Below are 19,792 nucleotides of genomic sequence, written 5' to 3'. Positions count from 1 at the left end.
TAGGAAGGATGTGCTGAAGGAAAGGCAGATGATGTGCTATGTAATATAAGCAAAGAAACACATATGAAATACTACACACCAGGTGGAAGGTTTTGTGGTGTGATGGACTAAAGTGGTCTCAACCTAAGCAATATGTGAAGCATAAAGCAACACAACGTATGACCCTACTAAGACTATCCTTACAGTGAAGCACAGGATTGGCATCGTAGATGAATGGTTCAAAGTCCAAACAGATTCTAAAGGAAATCCTGTTCCTGTCTGCCAGGTACTTGTGACCTGGCTTGGCCACTGTTTGGAAAACAGGATACTGGGCTAGACGGACCATTGGTCTGACCCAGTATGGCTACTCTTATGTAGACCTGGGAGAAGATTCATATTTCAGCAGGATGTTGAACTAAGGGCAAACTAAAACAATGGAGCAGTTCAGCCAGGGGAATGTGAAAGCCCTCCAGTGACCTGAATTTAAAAGAAAATCTGTGCCAAGCTTGGGCCTGCAGTCCACAGATGATTTGTTAACTTGCAAGAGCTAAGCTGCCAAGAAGAATGGGCAAAAACTGTACCATCCCACTATGTAGCTTTCATACACACTTCCCTGAAAGACTCATGGTGGTTATTACTGCAGAAGAGGCTTCCGCCAAATACCGAGTCACAATGGACTGTGATGCCCTGAGCTTTGGTTTGCCCCCCCCCCTCTCCCTCTCCCATCGGCACTCTCTCTCTCTCGCCACCCCCCTCCCCTGATGTACTTTGAAAGGCAACCCCACTCCCCAAGCCATCCTCCCCCATCTACCTTTAAAGGTGGTTTTCCCTTCCCAAGCACAGGCAGTGTTTCACTATCACTACCCCCACCAACTCTGGCATTTCGGCCGCACCCCTGCAGAAAAAGGAAGTTATGTCAAAGTGGGCAGGGTGTGGCAGAGGGAAAATGTGGGGGTTGGTATGGGTAGTGTAAGGGACAACCACATTTAAAGATAGACAGGTGGAGGGTGGCCTGAGAGAGAGGGGGGGGCTGCTTGACCCAGGGATGGAGAGAAAAAAAGCTGGCGGTGTGGGACACACTACTAGCGAGAGGAGCATTTTTTTGCCACTGCAGGGGAGCAAGTAAGGCAAACTTTTGGCGCCCTTGAGGCTTGGAATCCTGAGCCAATGCCTCACTGGTCCATGCCTTGAGCCTGCCCTACTGAGTCAAATGGTGAGAAGACTTATGCAATCAAGATTTTTGGTTTCTTATTTTAAATTACTTTATGGAGACTTCAATAATTGGGTATATTGTGTACATCAGTGAAACTAACTCCAATTTTAAAGCATTTTGAAATTATATTTTTTAGAGAGCAGAATGTGAAAAATGTACCAAGGTGTGAAGACTTTTTACGTGGTGCTGTATATTCATCTTGATTGGTAGCTCCTTTTTGAAGTTACCAATAGTGCTGTGAGAGCAGCCCAGGCCCCAGTGAACTTTTCTTTGTGCACATACACATATAGGACTAGATTCTATATAAATGATAAATGGCGCTGACAAATGTAAGTGCTGAGCGCTATTCTGTAAAGGATCCACATCCTCTATAGAATAGCACTAAGCGAATAAACACCTAACTTTAGGTGCTGGCAATTGGCATAAATGCTGGTGCCTAAGTGGTCCTTTTACTGAGCAGTGGTAAAAAAATGGCCTGCAGTAGTTTGGATTCATGAAGTTGACACGCGCTGGGCCATTTTTTTACTGCAGTTGGAAAAGGGTCTTTTTTTAAAAATGGGGGCAGTAAATGGCCATGCACTACAATTAAAAGTAGTGCACGGCTATTTACTACCTGAGCATTTACTGGAAGTTGCATCAGAGAGGGCCAGACGAAGCAGACTGGGAAGGCCCCAGAGTGCCTGTGTGAATCGCGGACGGGCCAAAAATGTAAGCTGCAAGCACTACAGCAGTGACGATCCTGGACCTGCAGGAAGGAAGGTAGCAAGCAATGCTGGATTGGGAGAAGGCAGAGGTGTGCTGGATGTATGGGAGGAGAGGGGCGGCTGCACTGGACTTTCTGGAAAAAGGGGGCTACAGGGAATGGAGAGGTGTGTTGAACATTCAGGGAGGAGAGTTGTGCTGGTGTGAGAGGAGGCAGCTGGAGGGAAAGGGAGACCTATGTGGTGGTGGTGGGGGGGGGGGGGGGGGTGTGGAGACCTATGTGGCCATGGAGGGTGCAGAGACTGATGTGGCCGGGGTGATAATGCAGAGACCAATGTGGCCGGAGGGGGTGTGTGTGTGAAAAATTGCTCTGACACTAAGGGTGCCGTGAACTGGAAAACTTTGGCAACCACTGGCTTAGCACATAACAGCTTGGGCATCCTACTACGCCCTCATCCACACCACTCTCACAGTTACGCACTATAGAATTTAGGTGCTAACATTATACAGTTGTTCCAAAGTGCAGTTATATGTATAAGTGCAAATTAGAGCCAAATAACTCCAATTATAGTAACATAGTAAATGACGACAGATAAAGACCTATACGGTCCATCCAGTCTGCCAACAAGATAAACTCATTTTACATGGTATGTGATACTTGATAAGTATACCCGAGTTTGATTTGTCCTTGCCTTTCTCAGGGCACAGACCGTAGAAGTCTGTCCAGTACTGTTCTTGTATTAAGTTCTGAAGCTAACGTTGAAGCCCCTTAAAATTTACACTCAAGCCCATCCATATCTATTCAGTCACGATCAGGGCGTAGACCGTAGAAGTCTGCCCAATTGTTTCCCAATTACCGGCGTCGCCACCCAATCTCCGCTAAGATTATCACTGATCAGTGGTTGTTAGGACCATTAACTTAGGAACATAACTTCTACTATTCGATAACCTATGCTCGCAAATTAGTGGCGTTAACTAGACACTCAATTTCGGGTGTGTATGAGACCCCTGCCCCCCACCTAGTATCTCTTCCCCCATATACCTTTTAAACAGTTCAGTTCTTCACCAGCAGCAACTAATACACAGCTCTGCCGGTCCCAGTGCCTTCCCTCTGACAGGGCTGCCAACCTCCCTACTCAGGACACAGACATTGCTGCCCCCCCTACTCAGCATGCAGCTGCTGCCACTGCCACCAACCCTCACTTGGTCAGACCACCCCGCCCCTACCTTCCTTTGTCAGTGCGTCTACTCCTCCCTGGCTTCCAAGGGGGCGGGCCCGTCACCAGGGTCTGTCTCTCTCCTGCTCCTGTGTTCTGGGACCGGGTTATCATGTTAACATACTCACCTGGGTCCCAATAAGAGCAAGACAGAGACAGTCCCCAGTGCTGGGCCCCCTTGGAGACCGGGCCTGGGGAATTTTGCCCCCTCTGCTCTCTCGTCTTGGTGGTCCTGCCCTCTGATGTAACATCCTGTTTCCACATAGGCAGGACCACGTGAGAGGAAAGACTCTGGGGTGGGGTTGAGAGATGCCGGATCACCTGCGGGGGAGGGGAGGGAGAGATGCCAGGAGTCTTCAGCTGGCGGTGCTTGGGGATCCCCACCAGCCACATCACAGGTGTGCTCACCCAAGCCCACCTGTGGCTATGCCACTGTTCCAAATGTGTGCCCAAGGCTATGTAAATAGATACAGGCCGTGCACACTAAAGTATACCTGCATATTGAGTGGGCCCATAGGCGTAGTTTGACTGTTTCATTTGGGGGGGGGGGGGCAAAGGAAGGGGCAGGGCATATTAGCATATTCATTTGCGTATATGTATATGCAAATTATGCTAATATGGAGAAAGAAAGGAAGGGAGCAAAAGCTGGCATTTTTTTTGGGAATAACCATAACGAATATGTATGAGATATCTCATACATATACATTATGGTTATTCCCAAAAAAGCCAACTCTTTCTTCCTTCCTTCCTTCCTTCCTTCCTTCCTTCTTTCCTCCTTACCCAGCACTCCCTCTTCCTCTCCAATAGTATTTTCCCACCCCCTTTCCCATACCACAGATGCACATTTCCAAAACCTGACATATTCCAATTAATAAATTCTGAATAAAATACTTTTTTCTACCTTTGTTGTCTGATCATTTCGTTTTTCTATTCGCTTTGGTCCCAGTGTCTTCTGTTTTATGCAGTGTCTTCTTTCCAGTAGGCTTCCCTCTGCTCCCCACCCTCTCAGTCCCATCCATCTCCTGCTCCTTCCCTCTTCTCACCCACCCTCCCAGTCCCATCCATCTTCTGCTCCTTCCCTCTGCTCCCCACCCCTCCCAGTCCCATCCATCTCTTGCTCCTTCCCTCTGCTGCCCCCCCCCCTGCGAGGTCCAGGATTGTGAGTCCGTTTACCCCATCTCCTCCTCCCTCCCTCCGGCGCAGGCAGCAGTCCTCTTCAGTCCTTCTGTGCTCCTGGCAGCGGTAGCAACGTATACACGCTGCCTTCGGTCTGCCCCGGAAGCCTTCTCTTCAAGTTCCTGTTCCCACCTATGCGGGAACAGGAACTTGAAGAGAAGACTTCGGGGCAGCGCCGAAGGCAGCGTGTATATGTTGCTACCGCTGCCAGGAGCACAGAAGGGCTGAAGAGGACTGCTGCCTGCGCCGGAGGGAGGGAGGAAGAGAGGAGGTAGACAGACACGCTCGTCTTTGTCCGCTTCGCTTCCCTGCCCTCTCTGTCTGCGTCCCGCCTTCCGCTGATGTCATTTCCTTTGGGTGGGATGCTGAGAGGGCAGGGAAGCAAGCGGACGGAGAGACGACTCGAAGCGTGCATGCTTGTTTGTTTGTTTTTTTTTTACTAGCGCCGCCAGTCGTCATTTGGGGGGACATTGCCCCCCCTCGCCCCCCCCCCCAGTCTACGCCCATGAGTGGGCCATTTCTGCATGTAAAGAACCGCTTTAGCCTCAGAAATACATTTATTCTTTAGGTTTAGCTAACACCTTTTCATTGGTTACTCCCGGGGGAATTCTGCACAGTGCAGAATTAGCACAGAACATACAGAATTCAAAGTGCCGGCATCGGGTCTATCCTCACTCTCTCTTCCCCACCTCTGCAGCAATCTCATGGCAGGAGGAGAAAGTGAACCGCCACACATTGGGTAACTTCTCTGCTGGCTTAGAACAGACTGCTCATGTGACTTGCCTGCCTGGTGCTAAGGTGACGGACCTCACGCATCACCTAGATAGGATTTTAGATAGTGCTGGGGAGGAGCCGGCTGGCTTGGTACATGTGGGTACCAATGGCATAGGAAAATGTGGGAGAGAGGTTCTGGAAGCCAAATTTAGGCTCTTAGGAAGAAAGTTCAAATCCAGAACCTTTAGGGTAGCATTTTCTGAAATGCTACCCGTTTCACGCACAGGGCCCAAGAGACAGGCAGAGCGCCGGAGTCTCAATGTGTGGATGAGACGATGGTGCAGGGAGGAGGGTTTTAGATTTGTTAGGAACTGGGCAACATTCTGGGGAAGGGGGAGCCTATTCCGACAGGGTGTCCTATTCTCTTCCCTTCCTTTACCTTAGTGTGGTGCCCTGGTGGTCTAGTGACTTCTTCGGGGCAGGAAAGAGCCCCCTCTTTCCTGCCCGGCACGTTTGCAGACTGCCATGCTCCCGGTGCCTCTTCAAAATGGCTGCAGAGAGTTCAAGCGGTGGCCTTGCAAGACTTCGGCAGCCCTTTTGAATCGGTGCCGGGAGCAAGAGAGGTCTACAGCCGCGCCGGGCAGAAAAGAGGGGGCTCTTAGGGGGCTCTTTCCTGCCCTGAAGAGGCCACTAGACCACTATGGCACTACAGTAAGGTACGGGAGGGGTAGTGAATGGAGTCATGTGAGTGGAGTGAGGCTGAAAAATTGGGGAGAGGATATACATGAGGGGAGAGAGAGGGAATCTGGCTCTATTTGAGGGGGTGCAGGGTGGGGTGTGATGGGGGGATGAGGGGCGGGGCAGGGCAGGGACTGACCAGGGCGGGGCAGGGAGTGACAAGGGTGGGGTGGGGTGCACCAGGGAGTGGGGCATGAGCCCTCTTTTTCCTTAGGGCAAATATGGTAACCCTACAGGCATTATGAAACTGAAAGCAAGGGGGGGGGGGGGGGAATGTGCCTGGTGCATGCAGACAAGAGTTTCACGGTTGGCGCATGCAGACCAGAAAGCTTCTCAAAAAATGTTTTCACTTGAGAGACTCATATGTAAGTGTAGAAAAACAGGTGCCAATCTGTGCTTTCACTTTTGCTCAGAATTGCACTATCATATGGCTGAGTTTAAAGTGAGAAACTGAAGAAACCCTCTCTTCAAAACCTTCAACGCCACCCCTGAGCTGGCAGTAAGTTTCCAGCGTTGAGGGCAGCATTTGTTCCTGCACTGTTCTCTGAGCATTGGAGGGAATACCAAATGAGCTTATTAACATCTGTTTGAGTATGTTTAAATAGGATTTACAGCCATCTTTGGCACGCACGTTGTTTCTTGCGCTAGAGCCCTCTGAACATTCTGCACATATTAACATGCATGCTAGCCTGGCACTAATTGCCTTTAATCTCGGCATTAGGTTTTGAGCATCAGGGCCCTGGGAAGCTAAGCCTAGGCTTTGAACCCAATAGAGGCACTTTAGAGGGTTTAAAGGAAAATGTTACCCATTCCAGACGGGAGATTTTAAGCCGCTCCCATTTGGTGTATTATGGGATCTGCAGTGCTGATTTCAACTGGTAAAATCAGGGACTACAAATCCCACTCCTCTTTGGGATGTGAGTTCAAAACCAGGACTGGCCATAAAGTCTCCCTTCTGGCACTGGGTAACTTAGCAGTTAAGAGCTCTGATTAAATGTAGGGACTTGTAGTACTGATTTTGCAGTTTTGTGCTTTAAAAAAAGCAAAACTACAAGTCCCAGCATGCAGTGGTCTAAAGCCAGGCGTGGATCAACCCTGTCAGGCAAATGTGGAGGCTAGGGAACTCTGTGCCACCAATGTAGCTCCAGCTCCACTACTATAATTAACTGTGAGTCTGGCAGTAGCCTGTCAGTCTTTGGAGGCCCTGCTGCAGCTAATTCATCCCAGGGCCTGCACCCACCTAAATTCAGCCCTAGAACTCAGGTAGGGCACTGTAACTGATCTGCCAGGTGAGCCATTAATACTTCTTTGAGCAAGCCAAGTAGTAAATTACATTTCCCCACTCTCACTCCCTATTCACACAAGCAGTGACCCAGAAAAACAAAGGGAGCTTAAAATAACATCCAGTGGCTGGTTGCCACAGCAACAGACTCCTACTGTCCCAAAGTAATGACCACCCCTCCCTGAAATACTTTGGCTGAGAAGACTGTTAAAAGGCTTGGGCCGGGCCTCTAAGCAACTAGAAAGGGATCAGGTTGTTCAGCCTAGTTGCAGAGATGCCAATTTACCCAGCTCCAGGCTGCAGACAAGTTTTGCAGAGCTACCAAGGGGGCCCAATCTTTGAGGGGGAGATTTTAGTACAAGCCCTAGCCCAGCCCCATTCTGACCTGCCCCTGCCCATCCAACCTCTAGGCTCCACTCCCTTTCACACACCTCAATCCCACATTTTTCAGAGTGGAGTGGAGGAGCAGCCTAGTGGTTAATGCAATAGACTTTGATACTGGGGAACTGGGTTCAATTTCCAATGCAGCTCCCTGTGACTCTAGGCAACTCACCCAATCTTCCATTGCCCCAGGTACAAATAAGTACCTGTATATACTATGTAAACTGCTTTGAATGTTGCTGCAAAAAAAACACAGAAAGGTGGTATATCAAGTCCCATTTGGAATACACCAGTAACAGCTCTGATTTCTACTTTCCTCTGCCCATCTTTTCTTAACTCTATTTCTAGGATCTCTTCTCCAGAGTTTGGATAAAATATGGATTCTCTAGCTCTCCTGGATCCAGTCCATACCACCTTAAATCTGGAGGATCTGGCTTTTACCCAGCTGGCTGCAACCCCAGATCCTCTGCCTGCAGCAGCAGCAGTCTGAGCTGAATCCTCTGGTGGCCTTAGTATCTTCAGATCCTCTGCCAGCTGGCTGCAGTTGAAGCCAAATCTCACTGCCATGTTCCTGGATCCTTTGCTGCCTCAGCCAGGCCCAGGATATAGTTATTTTTTTTTGGGGGGGGGGGGGGGGGGCAGCAAAGAATATGGGGATGTAGTCTCAGACTGGTGGGAAGTGTAAGTCCGCTCTGTGTTGAATTGCATGAGTTCAGAAGGTTGTCACATGCATGTGCCGGTACATCAGGTGACCTCTTACATTACTGTCACATGCCTGTGCCTGTGTGGGCCTGCCTCTTGCTGCATCACCGTGCAAAATTTAAGCTCAGCGGGACAGTTTCCATCTCTGGCGAGACAGCAGGAGACTTGGCAGTTCTGTTTTATGGCCAAGCCTGGTTTTGAACGTACATTCCAAAGTAGTGTGGGATTTGTAGTGCCTAATCCTGCCCATCGAAATCAGTGCTGCAACTCCCATAATGCACCAGGATGGGATGGTCTGAAATCCAGGACTGCCAAAAATCTCCAGCCTGGAACTGGGTAGTTTGGCATTTCCATGTGGTTGTTTTCCACAAGTGTGGCTGGAGGAAGAGTTTGTTGCTTTGGTTTTCACTCCCAGTCCTCAAGGGCCATCAACTGATCAGTTTTTTAGGATGTCCCTAATGACTATGCATGAGAGAGGTCTGCATACAATGGAGGTAGCAGGCATTGAAATCTCTTTAATGCATATTCATTAGACTGGAAATAGCACACCACACTGTTTTGGCATGTAAGTGCAAAAGTAGAACTGGCCAAAATGCCTCCCTCCTGGAACTGGGTAACTAGGCCGCTCTGATGTCCCAGCTCTCCGGGTGACTCACTTTATGCCCTGCCATAAGGGAACATTGCCCCTTCCGTCCTCACGCCTTCACTCCAGAGGTACATGTGCTGCTATGGTACGTCATGTGTACAAACTTGTGATTAGTTTTGGATCTATGCATACACCAACACTTCTATTTGCTTTCTAGCTGCTTCGTGGGAGGGATGAGGGGAGAGAAGGATCAGCAAATTCACATGATTCTGTGGAGTGATTTGAATTCCGGTTCTAGTTTCTGATTTTGCATCTGAATGCATTCTGGGAATTGTGGTCCCTGCTCCTATTTCAAATGAGTACTGGAGCCGGAAATGGGAAAGGATGTTGAACTTGGCTCATGCTTTTTTCAGTACAGGTACCATGCATTGGAGAGTTTGCTTTCTAACAATAAAGCTAGGAGGTAAACGTCATTTCCAGAAAGTGATTCAGGGTCATTCAAGAGCTCTGTTTTCAGACAGGGCTTCCACCTTCCCCTCCTCTTCCTGCAGTGCTCAGGTGACGCCTCTCTTACTCACCGGGCATGGTCTACTGTAGATGAGGTTGTTAAACAAGTTTGTTCCTGCATGTTTGAGATTATGATACAGGGCAGAGCAAGCCTTGGGGTTCGCATCTGCGCTCTTTGGGACATGGGACACTGCCAGCAGCTGCATACCTTGGCCCTCTGAGTTCTGTAAAAGCAGCCAAAAGCCTAATTTCACTATCCAGCTCCCTCCCAATCCCAGCCACTGAAGAGGATGAAGATGGTGAGAACCCTGGATGTCCCCAAGCTTCCCCATTCCTGGAATTATGTCATCCTGCTTTGCGGCTACTTTCTCTTTCTAGTATTTGGGGCCATGGTGTTTGGGGCCCTGGAACAGCAACATGAAATGGGGCTCCGGCGACAGGTCGCTGAGGCCCGGAGCAGTTTCATACTGGGCCACGCCTGCATCTCTGACAATGGACTGCAGTCGCTGCTAGAGCAAGTGCTGGCTGCAGACAACTATGGCGTCTCTGCACTGGAGAACATCTCTACCAGCGAGAACTGGTCTTTTTCTTCCTCCTTATTCTTTGTAACCACGGTGCTGACCACAACAGGTAGGCAGTAAACTCCCTCCCCTCCAATCCAGTGTTTGGGATATACAAGCGCCTTTGCTGTGCTTCTCGGTACTGCAGCCCTGTGAGGGACCCACAATCTCTGCAGTGCAGTCCTGTGTGAGGATCCCACACTGTATGTACTTCTCCTCCTCCTGTTACTTACAGCCCAATGTGAGGCATTAGTTTTCTAGACAGAATAACAGGAGAGCAAGCTAGTTTATGGAAGGGGAGCCAAAGCAACATTTGTGCATTATGTCTACCACCATGTCATCACACTCTTTCCCTACCCCCTCCTTTAAATCAGCAATATAAGTCACCCTCCCCTTCTATGCATAAAGACACCCTCCCCTTCCAGCTAATTTCAGCTACCCAGGTAAAACTGTTGTTATAATAGCATAATTCAGCAAATTATTCTGTGTGGTGTGATTTGGATTCTCTACAGGATTGGACATAGTTTCATTATAAACTCTTCACACCCAGGCCTGTATCCTCCTTATAGCTTGCCATACAAAGAATATTCAAATTGTGATTATCACCCCAGGAGCAGCACCTTTCACTGACAGACACTTTTTTAAATGTTTAAATCAGACTGGATTCTTTTTTTGTGCCAAGGACTTGCTTTTAAATAGGGCAGACACTTGCAAAATAACACAAAAACCCTGCAAAAAGATATTAAAAACCTATATAACAAACTTACCAAACTACAACAGCCTTAACCCACCATTGAAGGCAGTACACTGGGTCCTAGCACCAGTATACCTGCTGCTGGGAAACTGGAACAAGCTGGACTCTTACAGATTCCTAAACAGACACTAGATGCTAGCAGAATCCTTCACATGGATAGACCCTTACAAACTAGATTCTTCTCCTAAAGGCAGACTTCCTTCAGCCCTGTTATATATCAGTTGTCTCCATATTCCCAATGTCCGCTCATTCAGTCTCTGCTCTGTGGATCACAATCAACTCCATCTCCCTCTCCCTTCGGATCTTCAACTTACCATCTCCAGAAAAATGGCCTTTGTTTCATTGGGCCTAAATTGTGGAACTCCTTGCCTCCTCAGGTCAAAAATCAACCTTTATCCTCCTCTTCACTTAAAAACTCTCCTGTTCACTGAAATCTTTGGTCCTTTCTTCACCTGATACCTGCATGTCTCCCCTGTTCTATCCCTTTCTTATTTTACCCCTATTTGTTTTTTTTTTTTCTTATTTTAAACTGCTTGAGTCTTTTGTGGGCATGTGGCAGTATGTCAAATTTATAAATCCAATTAAACCACAAACCATGCACAGAGTGAGGGAGAGGGGATGGATTTTGGGGACATAAGGGATAGAGGAAATAAGGGGGTGTGGCTTTGGAATGTATTTATTTATTGGGATTTATTAACTGCTTTTATGAAGAGATTCACCCAAGGCGGTGTACAGCAGATACAGTTTAACATAAAACTTACAAATTTGTTAACAGTATAACAATAGTAAAATAACTAAGTATAAATATAATAAATGAGGTAAACTTGAAAACAGTAAATTGACACCTAATAATAGAACCACTGTGAAACAGTATCAAAAATATACAACTGCACCTGTAGCATAGCCAGACCTCAGTTATTGGGTGGGCCAGGGAGTGAACCGGGTGGGCATGACCTGCATTTCCTCTCTGCCTGCTACTCCCCTCGCCTGCCCCCACAGCATTAACAATACATACCTTGGCTGGTGGGGATTCCCAGACCCCGCCAGCTGAAAAATCCCAAGCAGTCTCATTCTCTTGGCTGTTAGCCCATTTGCAGCCGCTGACACCAGCTCTGCCCCACGCCAGGCTCCTGTGCATGTTCAGTTCAACAGCATGCCCCATGCACACATGCATGGGGGGGGAGTGGTGGGGTCATCAGCTGAAAATGTGCTGCTGACTGCTTCGGGGATGAGACTGACAGGGGAGGAAACTCTAGAAAGGACTCGTCAGTTGGCGGGACCCGGGGATCCCCACTAGCTACACTAATGATGTGTTCTGTCATGGGGTGGACCCGAAGCAAAACTGGGTGGGTCCCTGCCCACCCGTGGCTATGCCATTTACTGCACTGGAATTCAAATACCAGAGATATGATACAATGTTGGCATAATACTAATGATAACACCTAATTAGCATGAATTAGATTCGAAAGCGCCAAACCCCTAGAGAAAAACTGCACTGGCTCCCAATCAAAGAGTGTATTGCTTTCAAAATCTGCACCCTGGTTCATAAAATTATCTATGGCGAAGCCCCAGGATACATGACAGACCTCATAGACCTACCAACCAGAAGCACAACAGGATCAACGTGAACATGCCTAAATCTCCACTACCCAAGCTGCAAAGGACTCAAATACAAATCAACCTATGCATCCAGCTTTTCCTACATAAGTACACAACTATGGAACGCATTACCAAAAGCCGTGAAAATAACTTATGATCACCTAAACTTCCAGAAATCATTAAAAACTAACCTGTTCAAAAAGGCATACCCTACCGACCCAACTTAAATGCTTGTACCCTGCAACACCACGAAACCAAAGCTCGTAATGGACATATAATAACTCTTCTTCTGTACGATTCCCTAATGTGTCTGTACACACGAACCTTATTCTACCACAACATTACTGTATTCATACCGGAATTGGCGAACGCCTTTACGGTACTATGTAAGCCACATTGAACCTGCAAATAGGTGGGAAAATGTGGGATACAAATGTAACAAATAAAATAAATTAAACTAATATAGATATGGTGCTAATGATTTTCTATAATACGGCTTACTATATAGCTGAAGGACCAAATGCTTTTGTAAGGTTGCTTCCGGCTGGGATTGCTCTAAAGGATCAACATAAGTGGTTCCAGTAGGGAGGACCAGGGTATTAAAGGGGGGGGGGGGGGGGGAGTACATTTTTATAATACCACAGCAGAGAAATAAGTGGGTCCAGACATCTGGTACTTTGTTATATTTCTCTTTTTTTGTGGTCTTATACCGTTCTGGATTGGTGGTGGTGTATCTGATTGCTGTTGGTCTAATGAGAATTTATAATAAGCATACATATAAAAACTGAAATGGAACCCCCACTTCCTCCCCTCTGCCCAAGAAAGCCAGATTCAGAGCAGTACAGTACTGCTAAAGAGAAACGATGCATTTTTTCCTGTACTCTGCAAAATAAAAAAAATAGAAAAGATGTACATTTCCCAAACCAGACACACTAAAAATATTAAATATTTTTCTTTTCTATATTTTCTGGGCGTTTTTTTTTTCTTTCTTATTGGGCTCTTTTCCACTTTACTTATGTCAGTCTTTATCAGGTTTGCCTTTACATACCTTCTCTCTCCTCTTGTCTTTCCTTTCCTTCTCTACATTTTTCCTTTTTATGTTTTTCCCAATTTTCTCTGTTTATATCTGCCCATTTGATTTTACCCTCATTATTCCTTTCTCTCACCCTTAGATCCTTTAGTTCCCTTGTCATCTATCATTTACCTACCAGCTTTTCTGATCTCCCTCTATCCCTTTTGTAATTCTGTGGGATTTGTCCACACTTCCTTTGTTCCTTGGGATCCACCTTGAGCCTCCAAAATTAAGCGGAATAAAAATGACCAGATTAGATTTCTACCAATTGCCAAGTCCTCACTATCCCCTCAAAAATCCCACCATCTCTCCCATCTATAATTCTCTGCTTTGCCCCTCCAACACTTTCCTGCTCAATCATTGTGTCCTAGACATCTGCTCTGTTCTTCTCCTCCACCCTTAGTCATTTTCTGCTGTTCCCCTTGTTCACCTATCCCTGAGTGTCATCCGTTTTCTGTTCATTTGCCATTTTTTTCTCTCCTTGTCTGCTATCATTTCCTCTGCATCTCTATCTTTCCTGAATAGCATCTTCCCTCCGTGTCGCCTTCTTATGTTTAGCATTTGTGTCTCCATCCCTTCCCCTGTGTCTGGCATCACCCCTGTTGTCCCCATCTCTCTCCATGTACAGCTTCTTCCCCTCTTTTCTTTCTCCTGCAGCCTCCACATGGTACTGCAGATCTCCCTCCCTCTGGGGATCCAGCATCTCTCCCCTTCTATTCCCCACCCCCTCATCTAAGCTCTCTTTTTCTTCCAAACTCTCTAGTCCAGCATCTTTCTTTCCCACCACCCTCCCGTGTTCTGTCATCTGTGTCCTTCAGCCCCATTCCATGAATTCTGGCATCTGTCTCCCTTCCTCCCCTTCTCATGGTCTGGCAATGCAGCTGTTTTACCCTTCCCCCTCCCCCCATGTGGTTTGGCGTTTCTTCTTTTTACACCTACCCCAGGCAATCCAGTATCTCTCTTGCCCTTCCCCCTTCCGCTCAGTAGTGGTTCAGCTTCCTGTGGGCCACTGGCAGTGTCGGTAAAGATATCAAGCTTCTTCACCCAGTCCTGGAAGTGTTCCTTCTGCTGTATCCATCCTACACAGACATTGGAAGTTGTGTCAGATGAGCCAAGACACAGCAGAGAGAAGCTTCCAGGGGCAGTCGAAGCAACTTGGTTTTCTTGTTGATACTGCCAGCGGCCCAAAGAAATGTTGGAGGACAGCCAAGGGAGAGGGGGAAAGGGGGAAAGAGATAAGAATGCAAGGGGCAGGGGGGAAGAGGGAGAAAGCCAGACCATGTGATGCTGGAGAGTGAGTATTCCTGGGGTAACAAGCAAATTTTTGAGGGTGGCATGTGCCACTGTATGTCATCCCGTAGTGAAGCTTAACGATGTGCAGTCCCCACATTCTCTAGGAGTGCTCCCTATTATGATAGTCCTAGGCGGTGGTCCCAGGAGCTACGGTTCTGTGTGAGGGACCCCCACACCAATGCCCTTTAGTACTACAGCCCTATATGAGAGTCCCACAGTCTATGCAATGCTTCTCAGTACTACAGTCCTAAGTGACGTCCCATGCTTCCTGCAGTGTTCCCCAGTGTCAAAAGCTTATGTGAGGGTTCCACAATTTCTTCAGTGCTCCCCAGTACTACAGCCCTATGTGAGGGTCCCACACTCCCTGCAGTGCTCCCTAGTTTTACAGCCCTATGTGATGTTCCCACAGCCCTGCAGTGCTTTCTAGTCCTGCAGTCCTGGCCCCTATATGAGGGTCCCACACTCCCTGCAGTGGTCCCGTGTAAAACCAAAGCACAGAAGGACACCATAACTCCACTATACCACACAGGAGAACAAAGGGCAGAGACAGGCAACAGGAAAGACGGATGTCACAGGGGCTACAGTATTCAAACCAGCATATTATTATGACCCCAACTTGGCAATGTTTTTCAGCATGTGCCTGTATCAGGGGTCCTTAATTCACTATGTTCAGAGCTCTGTATTCTGTATAATCTATCAGTACATTGTTGATTGTTGGGAAAGATGTGTAGGTCCCAAGAATAGCTAAAACATCTATTCCACCTACCATGATGGAATAATAACATTTACTTATAACAAAGAATCACACAGCTGGTACTAACCTGTAAAGCTTTCTGAAGCTCTTACCAAACATTGCATACAAATGTCTCATGCATATTCGTTGTAGGTATCCTGAAAACCAGACTGGCTGGGTGTGTCCCAAGGACTGAATTTGGAACCACTGTTTCCTGTCTGGTCCTGGAGTACCCCTTGCCAGTCAGGTTTTCAGGATACCCACAATGAATATGCATGAACTTGATTTGCATATACTGCCTTTTATTATATGCAAATATATTTCATGCATATTCATTGTGGCTGTCCTGAAAACCTAACTGGCAAGAGGTACTCCAGGACCGGATTTGGGAAACACTGCTGTAGGCCATTGGTATTTATTTCCAAGCCTGAAGGGCCACTGATTGGCCAGATTTTCTGGATATCCCTAATGAATATGCATTAAACACACAAATGGGTTCAAACAATGTCAATATAGTTGTTAATCAAAAATCATTTACATCAGTAACTATTCAAATGCAAAATAATCACATACTTTTTATTATAAAAATTATACAATAGAACAACCCTCACTACACATACTAAAAACTATTCCTATAATAGACACAGCCCGAGCCTAAACAATCCCTCCCATATACAATATTCACAGAAGTCCAAACACCAAAAACCTCGGTCTGTGTCTTTTATAGAGATAGTTTTTAGTATGTGTAGTGAGGGTTGTTCTATTGTATAATTTTTATAATAAAAAGTATGTGATTGTTTTGCATTTGAATAGTTATTTAATGTGAATGATTAATGAATATGCATGAGAGAGATTTGCATGGCCACCTTTTCCATTATATGTTGGTGTATCTCATGCATCTTTTGGGGATTCTTCAGGACTGGAATTGAAGACTGATATGTTAATTCCTCCTCCGAGATTCAGCCTGCAGCAGTCAGTGTTTTGTTTTATGCTGGCTGCTATGGTTAAAAAAAAGGATATTCAACACTGCTATCCAGACGTCAACAGCAGTGAATTTGAACTGACTGACTGGTCCTAACTAGTTAGTGTCAATATTCAGACCGCAAGCCAGATAACCTCCAGCTCAGCCTGAGCTCTGACCACGGATACTGCTAGGGTGGTCAGAGGAAATATTTGGTGGCACTATCCCTGTCAGTGCAGTTGAATATCGCTCTTACTGGTACTTATCTGGTTAGCAGCAGCTGCTAAGTGGACAAGTACCTTTGAATTTCGCCCCCCCCCCTTTTTTTTTCTATCCCTTTCTGGTAATCGCTGGAATTGGTGAAAGGGGCATGACTTTTAATATATGTGTGGGTTATTTTTGCCAGTGCTGTGTATGTTGGTGGTACTGTCTGAATGAACCTTGTTGTATCTATCCTTTTGCTCCTCTGCAGGTTATGGACATACAGTGCCGCTTTCAGATGGAGGGAAAATCTTCTGTATCCTCTACACCATCCTGGGCATCCCTGTTACTCTCTTCTTCCTTGCCTTCATCATCCGGCAGCTCACTACCTTGTTCACTGTCCGGCCATTGCATTATGCCCATGTGCGCTGGGGCTTCCCGCAAAGGCCCCTTGCTGTGGTCCATGTGGTTCTCCTGGTCCTCACAGTGACTGGCTTTTTCATCCTCCTTCCTGCAACCATCTTCTGGGCTGTTGAAGATGACTGGAACTACCTTGAGTCCATCTACTTCTGCTTCATCTCCCTGAGCACCATTGGGCTCGGGGACTATATCCCAGGAAAAGCCTCGAACCCCTTGCTCAAGGAGTTCTACAAGTTCAGTATCACATGTAAGTACCTTTTGGAAATTAGAAAGAAGATCAGGCATTTCTTTCACCATGCCTAGACGGTGGTCAGACAAGGTCTTGATCACAACTCCTGTTCGCTTTAGGGTCCAGCTCAAAATAGCACTTGTAGCATCTTTGGTAAATTTCAGCATCTTCCCTTCTGTCCTTCTCCAGGAGACTTATGGAGAGTGAGCGAAGGGAGGCCCCCTGGTTTTCCCAGGGAGGGCTTGAGAATCCACCTTGATCCCATGGCTGTGCTGTGGGAAAACTGTTTTTATTTTTTTCAAATTACTGAGTCAGATGGGCTGTCTTCCCCTTTTTCTTCACTTCTCACCCTTGCTGCTGTCTGTTCCCTTGTTTGTAGGTTACCTCATCATAGGACTGGTCGCCATGCTTGTGGCGCTGGAGTCGCTTTATAGACTCCAGGAGGTCCGCCGTTTCTTCCGCCTCTTCTGCTCATTGGATAGCCAGCGTTCCAGGAAAGAGGACCTGCAGGGCATCCTGAGCCAGGATGAGCTGTCAGTGACGGAAGCTTCCGGCACTCTTCCCATTGTTGATGGTCCCTGAAGAAAATACTGCACTGACCAAGTACCTGAAGGCAAGAGCAGTGTCAAATTCCAAGATAACAGCCTAGGAAAGTCTGCAGCTCATACCAAATCAGCCAGGATCTAGAGCATCGTTCTGTGGAGCCTGAATACCAAAAGCCAGTTGCAGCTGGGCATTTCTCTTCTGGGACTTCCCTACTGAAAGGTTCCGTAGTTCAGAATCTCTCAGAATCTCCAGGTCCATTTTGGGAGACTCCTAGACTGTGTCCTTAAAATTATAAACTGGCGCTATTGAGGGAAAGTTAGGACCTGAGTGCTGGGAATGAGAGGCACGTCAAAAAGCCACAACTGGAATGTACTGGGCTAAATTTTCTTTATTTCTTAAAATGTTGAGTTTGATTGTATGTTTTGTGGGACTAAGCAGAACTAAAGTCTTTTCACACACTTTCAGAAGTGGTCCCTTCCAGTGCCAACCTGGCTAGGTTGAACAAACATTTAAATTTTGGCCATATGTGGTATATTTTTTTATTGTTATAAGAGCCCCACTGCAACTGAGAGAACATATTGTAGAGAGGAGAAAGCGAGAGTATGAAAGAGCTAAAGATGGTGTTCAAATGTACTCCACTTTGCAGTGGCCTGTGCTGTATTCATGATATGTAAAATAAAGGCCTTTTCTCCCTTACCTATCGCACTACTTCCTCTAACAAGCTGTTTGGGTCAGAGATTCCAGGCCTTCCTGAAACCCCTGTGGTGGGAGCTGTCAAAGGATGGTCACTGTCCCCTCCCCCCCCCCCCCCCCCACTTCCTTTCTTAGGTTTCTTGGGTGAGGGAATCTCACACCCATTCCTCGGCTGCAGACTCCTCCGGGGGCCCTCCTGTGTCTCCACATTGGACACTTCAGCTTTCTCTTCAGACCTAATAAACCAGAGTATTTTATTTTGAACTGCAAGATCTGAGCACTGAGCTGAGAATGCACCCTTCTGGGCCTGTTTTGCTAAGATTGAGAACCTGTACAGTGTAGGGGGTGGGGTTAATGCCCCTTTATTATGTTGTTAACTGCTAATATTTTCATTATATGTGACTGTCTCTGGGAAAAGGTGATGAAAGTAGTAGATCCAAAATGTTGAGAATGGCCGCTTTTTCATACCATGGGTCCATAAGCAGCCTGGAAAAGTTACATATCTGTAACTTTTTTAACTTTTGCACATAAAAGGATGGGGTTTGGGGGCTGTTGTATTACAATTGTTTGCTCTAACAGAATTCATAAAATCTAATTTTTTGTTTCTGGTGGCTTTAGTCACCTTTTCTCAGAGTTGGTCACATATTGGTGGTATATTTTATTTATGTATTTATTTGTTACATTTGTATCCCACATTTTCCCACCTATTTGCAGGCTCAATGTGGCTTACATAGTACCGTAAAGGCGTTCGCCATGTCTGGTAGAGAAACAAATACATGGTGATGTGGTTGATTAAGGTTCAGGCACAATGGGGATCGAAGAGAGGAGAGGTTATATAGTGTCCATTACGAGCTTTGGTTTTGCTGTGTTGCAGAGTGTAGGCATTTATGTTGGGTCGGTAGGGTATGCCTTTTTGAACAGGTTGGTTTTCAGTGATTTCCTGAAGTTTAGATGGTCATAGTGAATCTGAACCACCCAAACATTGAGGCCATCGTGATAAGGACCACTAGCAAATAAAGGTGATTACATTTTCTAAGAAAAAGAATACATATCTCTCATTAGAAGTTTACAGTTCTATAGCTCCTTATTCCACGATTTGTTTTTTGTATCCCCTCCCCACCCCCCTTCTACATGTTGCTAGCACAGTTCTGCATTAAAACACATGAATATGGTACAGTCGTATTCCTTTTACTGGGGCAGTGTGTGTGTGAGAGCAGAGGCAAAGGGCAAGACCGATAAAACCAAACTGCTTTGGCTTGATTATGATGTCAAATCCATTCCAGATACAAATTATTTATTTTATTTATTTACCGCATTTTTGAAGGAATTCATTCAAGGCGGTGTGCATAAGAATAGATCAAGAACATTATAGGTGATAGTGAAGGGTAGAGCAAAGATGTAACATATAGAGGGGTAAGAAAGTAGGAAGAGTTAGAAAGTAAGGTGATTGATTTAAAGAAAGTTGCACATGAGGTCAGAGAAATGGTTAAATGTTATCTCAGCTAGAGTAGGAGTGGATAAACATGTCCTGCTG

The 19,792-nt window shown here is 46.5% G+C and overlaps 1 protein-coding gene across 1 annotated transcript; it reads left to right on the top strand.

Moving 5' to 3' along the window:
* The first annotated feature begins 9,185 nt into the window (after positions 1-9,185).
* KCNK7 (potassium two pore domain channel subfamily K member 7) lies at positions 9,186-18,261 on the top strand. The gene is made up of 3 exons (XM_030217989.1): positions 9,186-9,827; positions 16,642-17,037; positions 17,399-18,261. The coding sequence occupies exons 1-3, from the start codon at positions 9,488-9,490 to the stop codon at positions 17,599-17,601; spliced, it is 939 nt and encodes a 312-aa protein (XP_030073849.1). The 5' UTR covers positions 9,186-9,487; the 3' UTR covers positions 17,602-18,261.
* The last annotated feature ends 1,531 nt before the right edge of the window (positions 18,262-19,792 follow it).

The sequence above is a fragment of the Microcaecilia unicolor genome, chromosome 11, assembly GCF_901765095.1.
Source record: "Microcaecilia unicolor chromosome 11, aMicUni1.1, whole genome shotgun sequence".
NCBI lineage: Eukaryota > Metazoa > Chordata > Amphibia > Gymnophiona > Siphonopidae > Microcaecilia > Microcaecilia unicolor.
The sequence above is the reverse complement of the archived record's forward strand: the minus strand, read 5'-3'. Positions and strand labels throughout refer to the sequence as shown.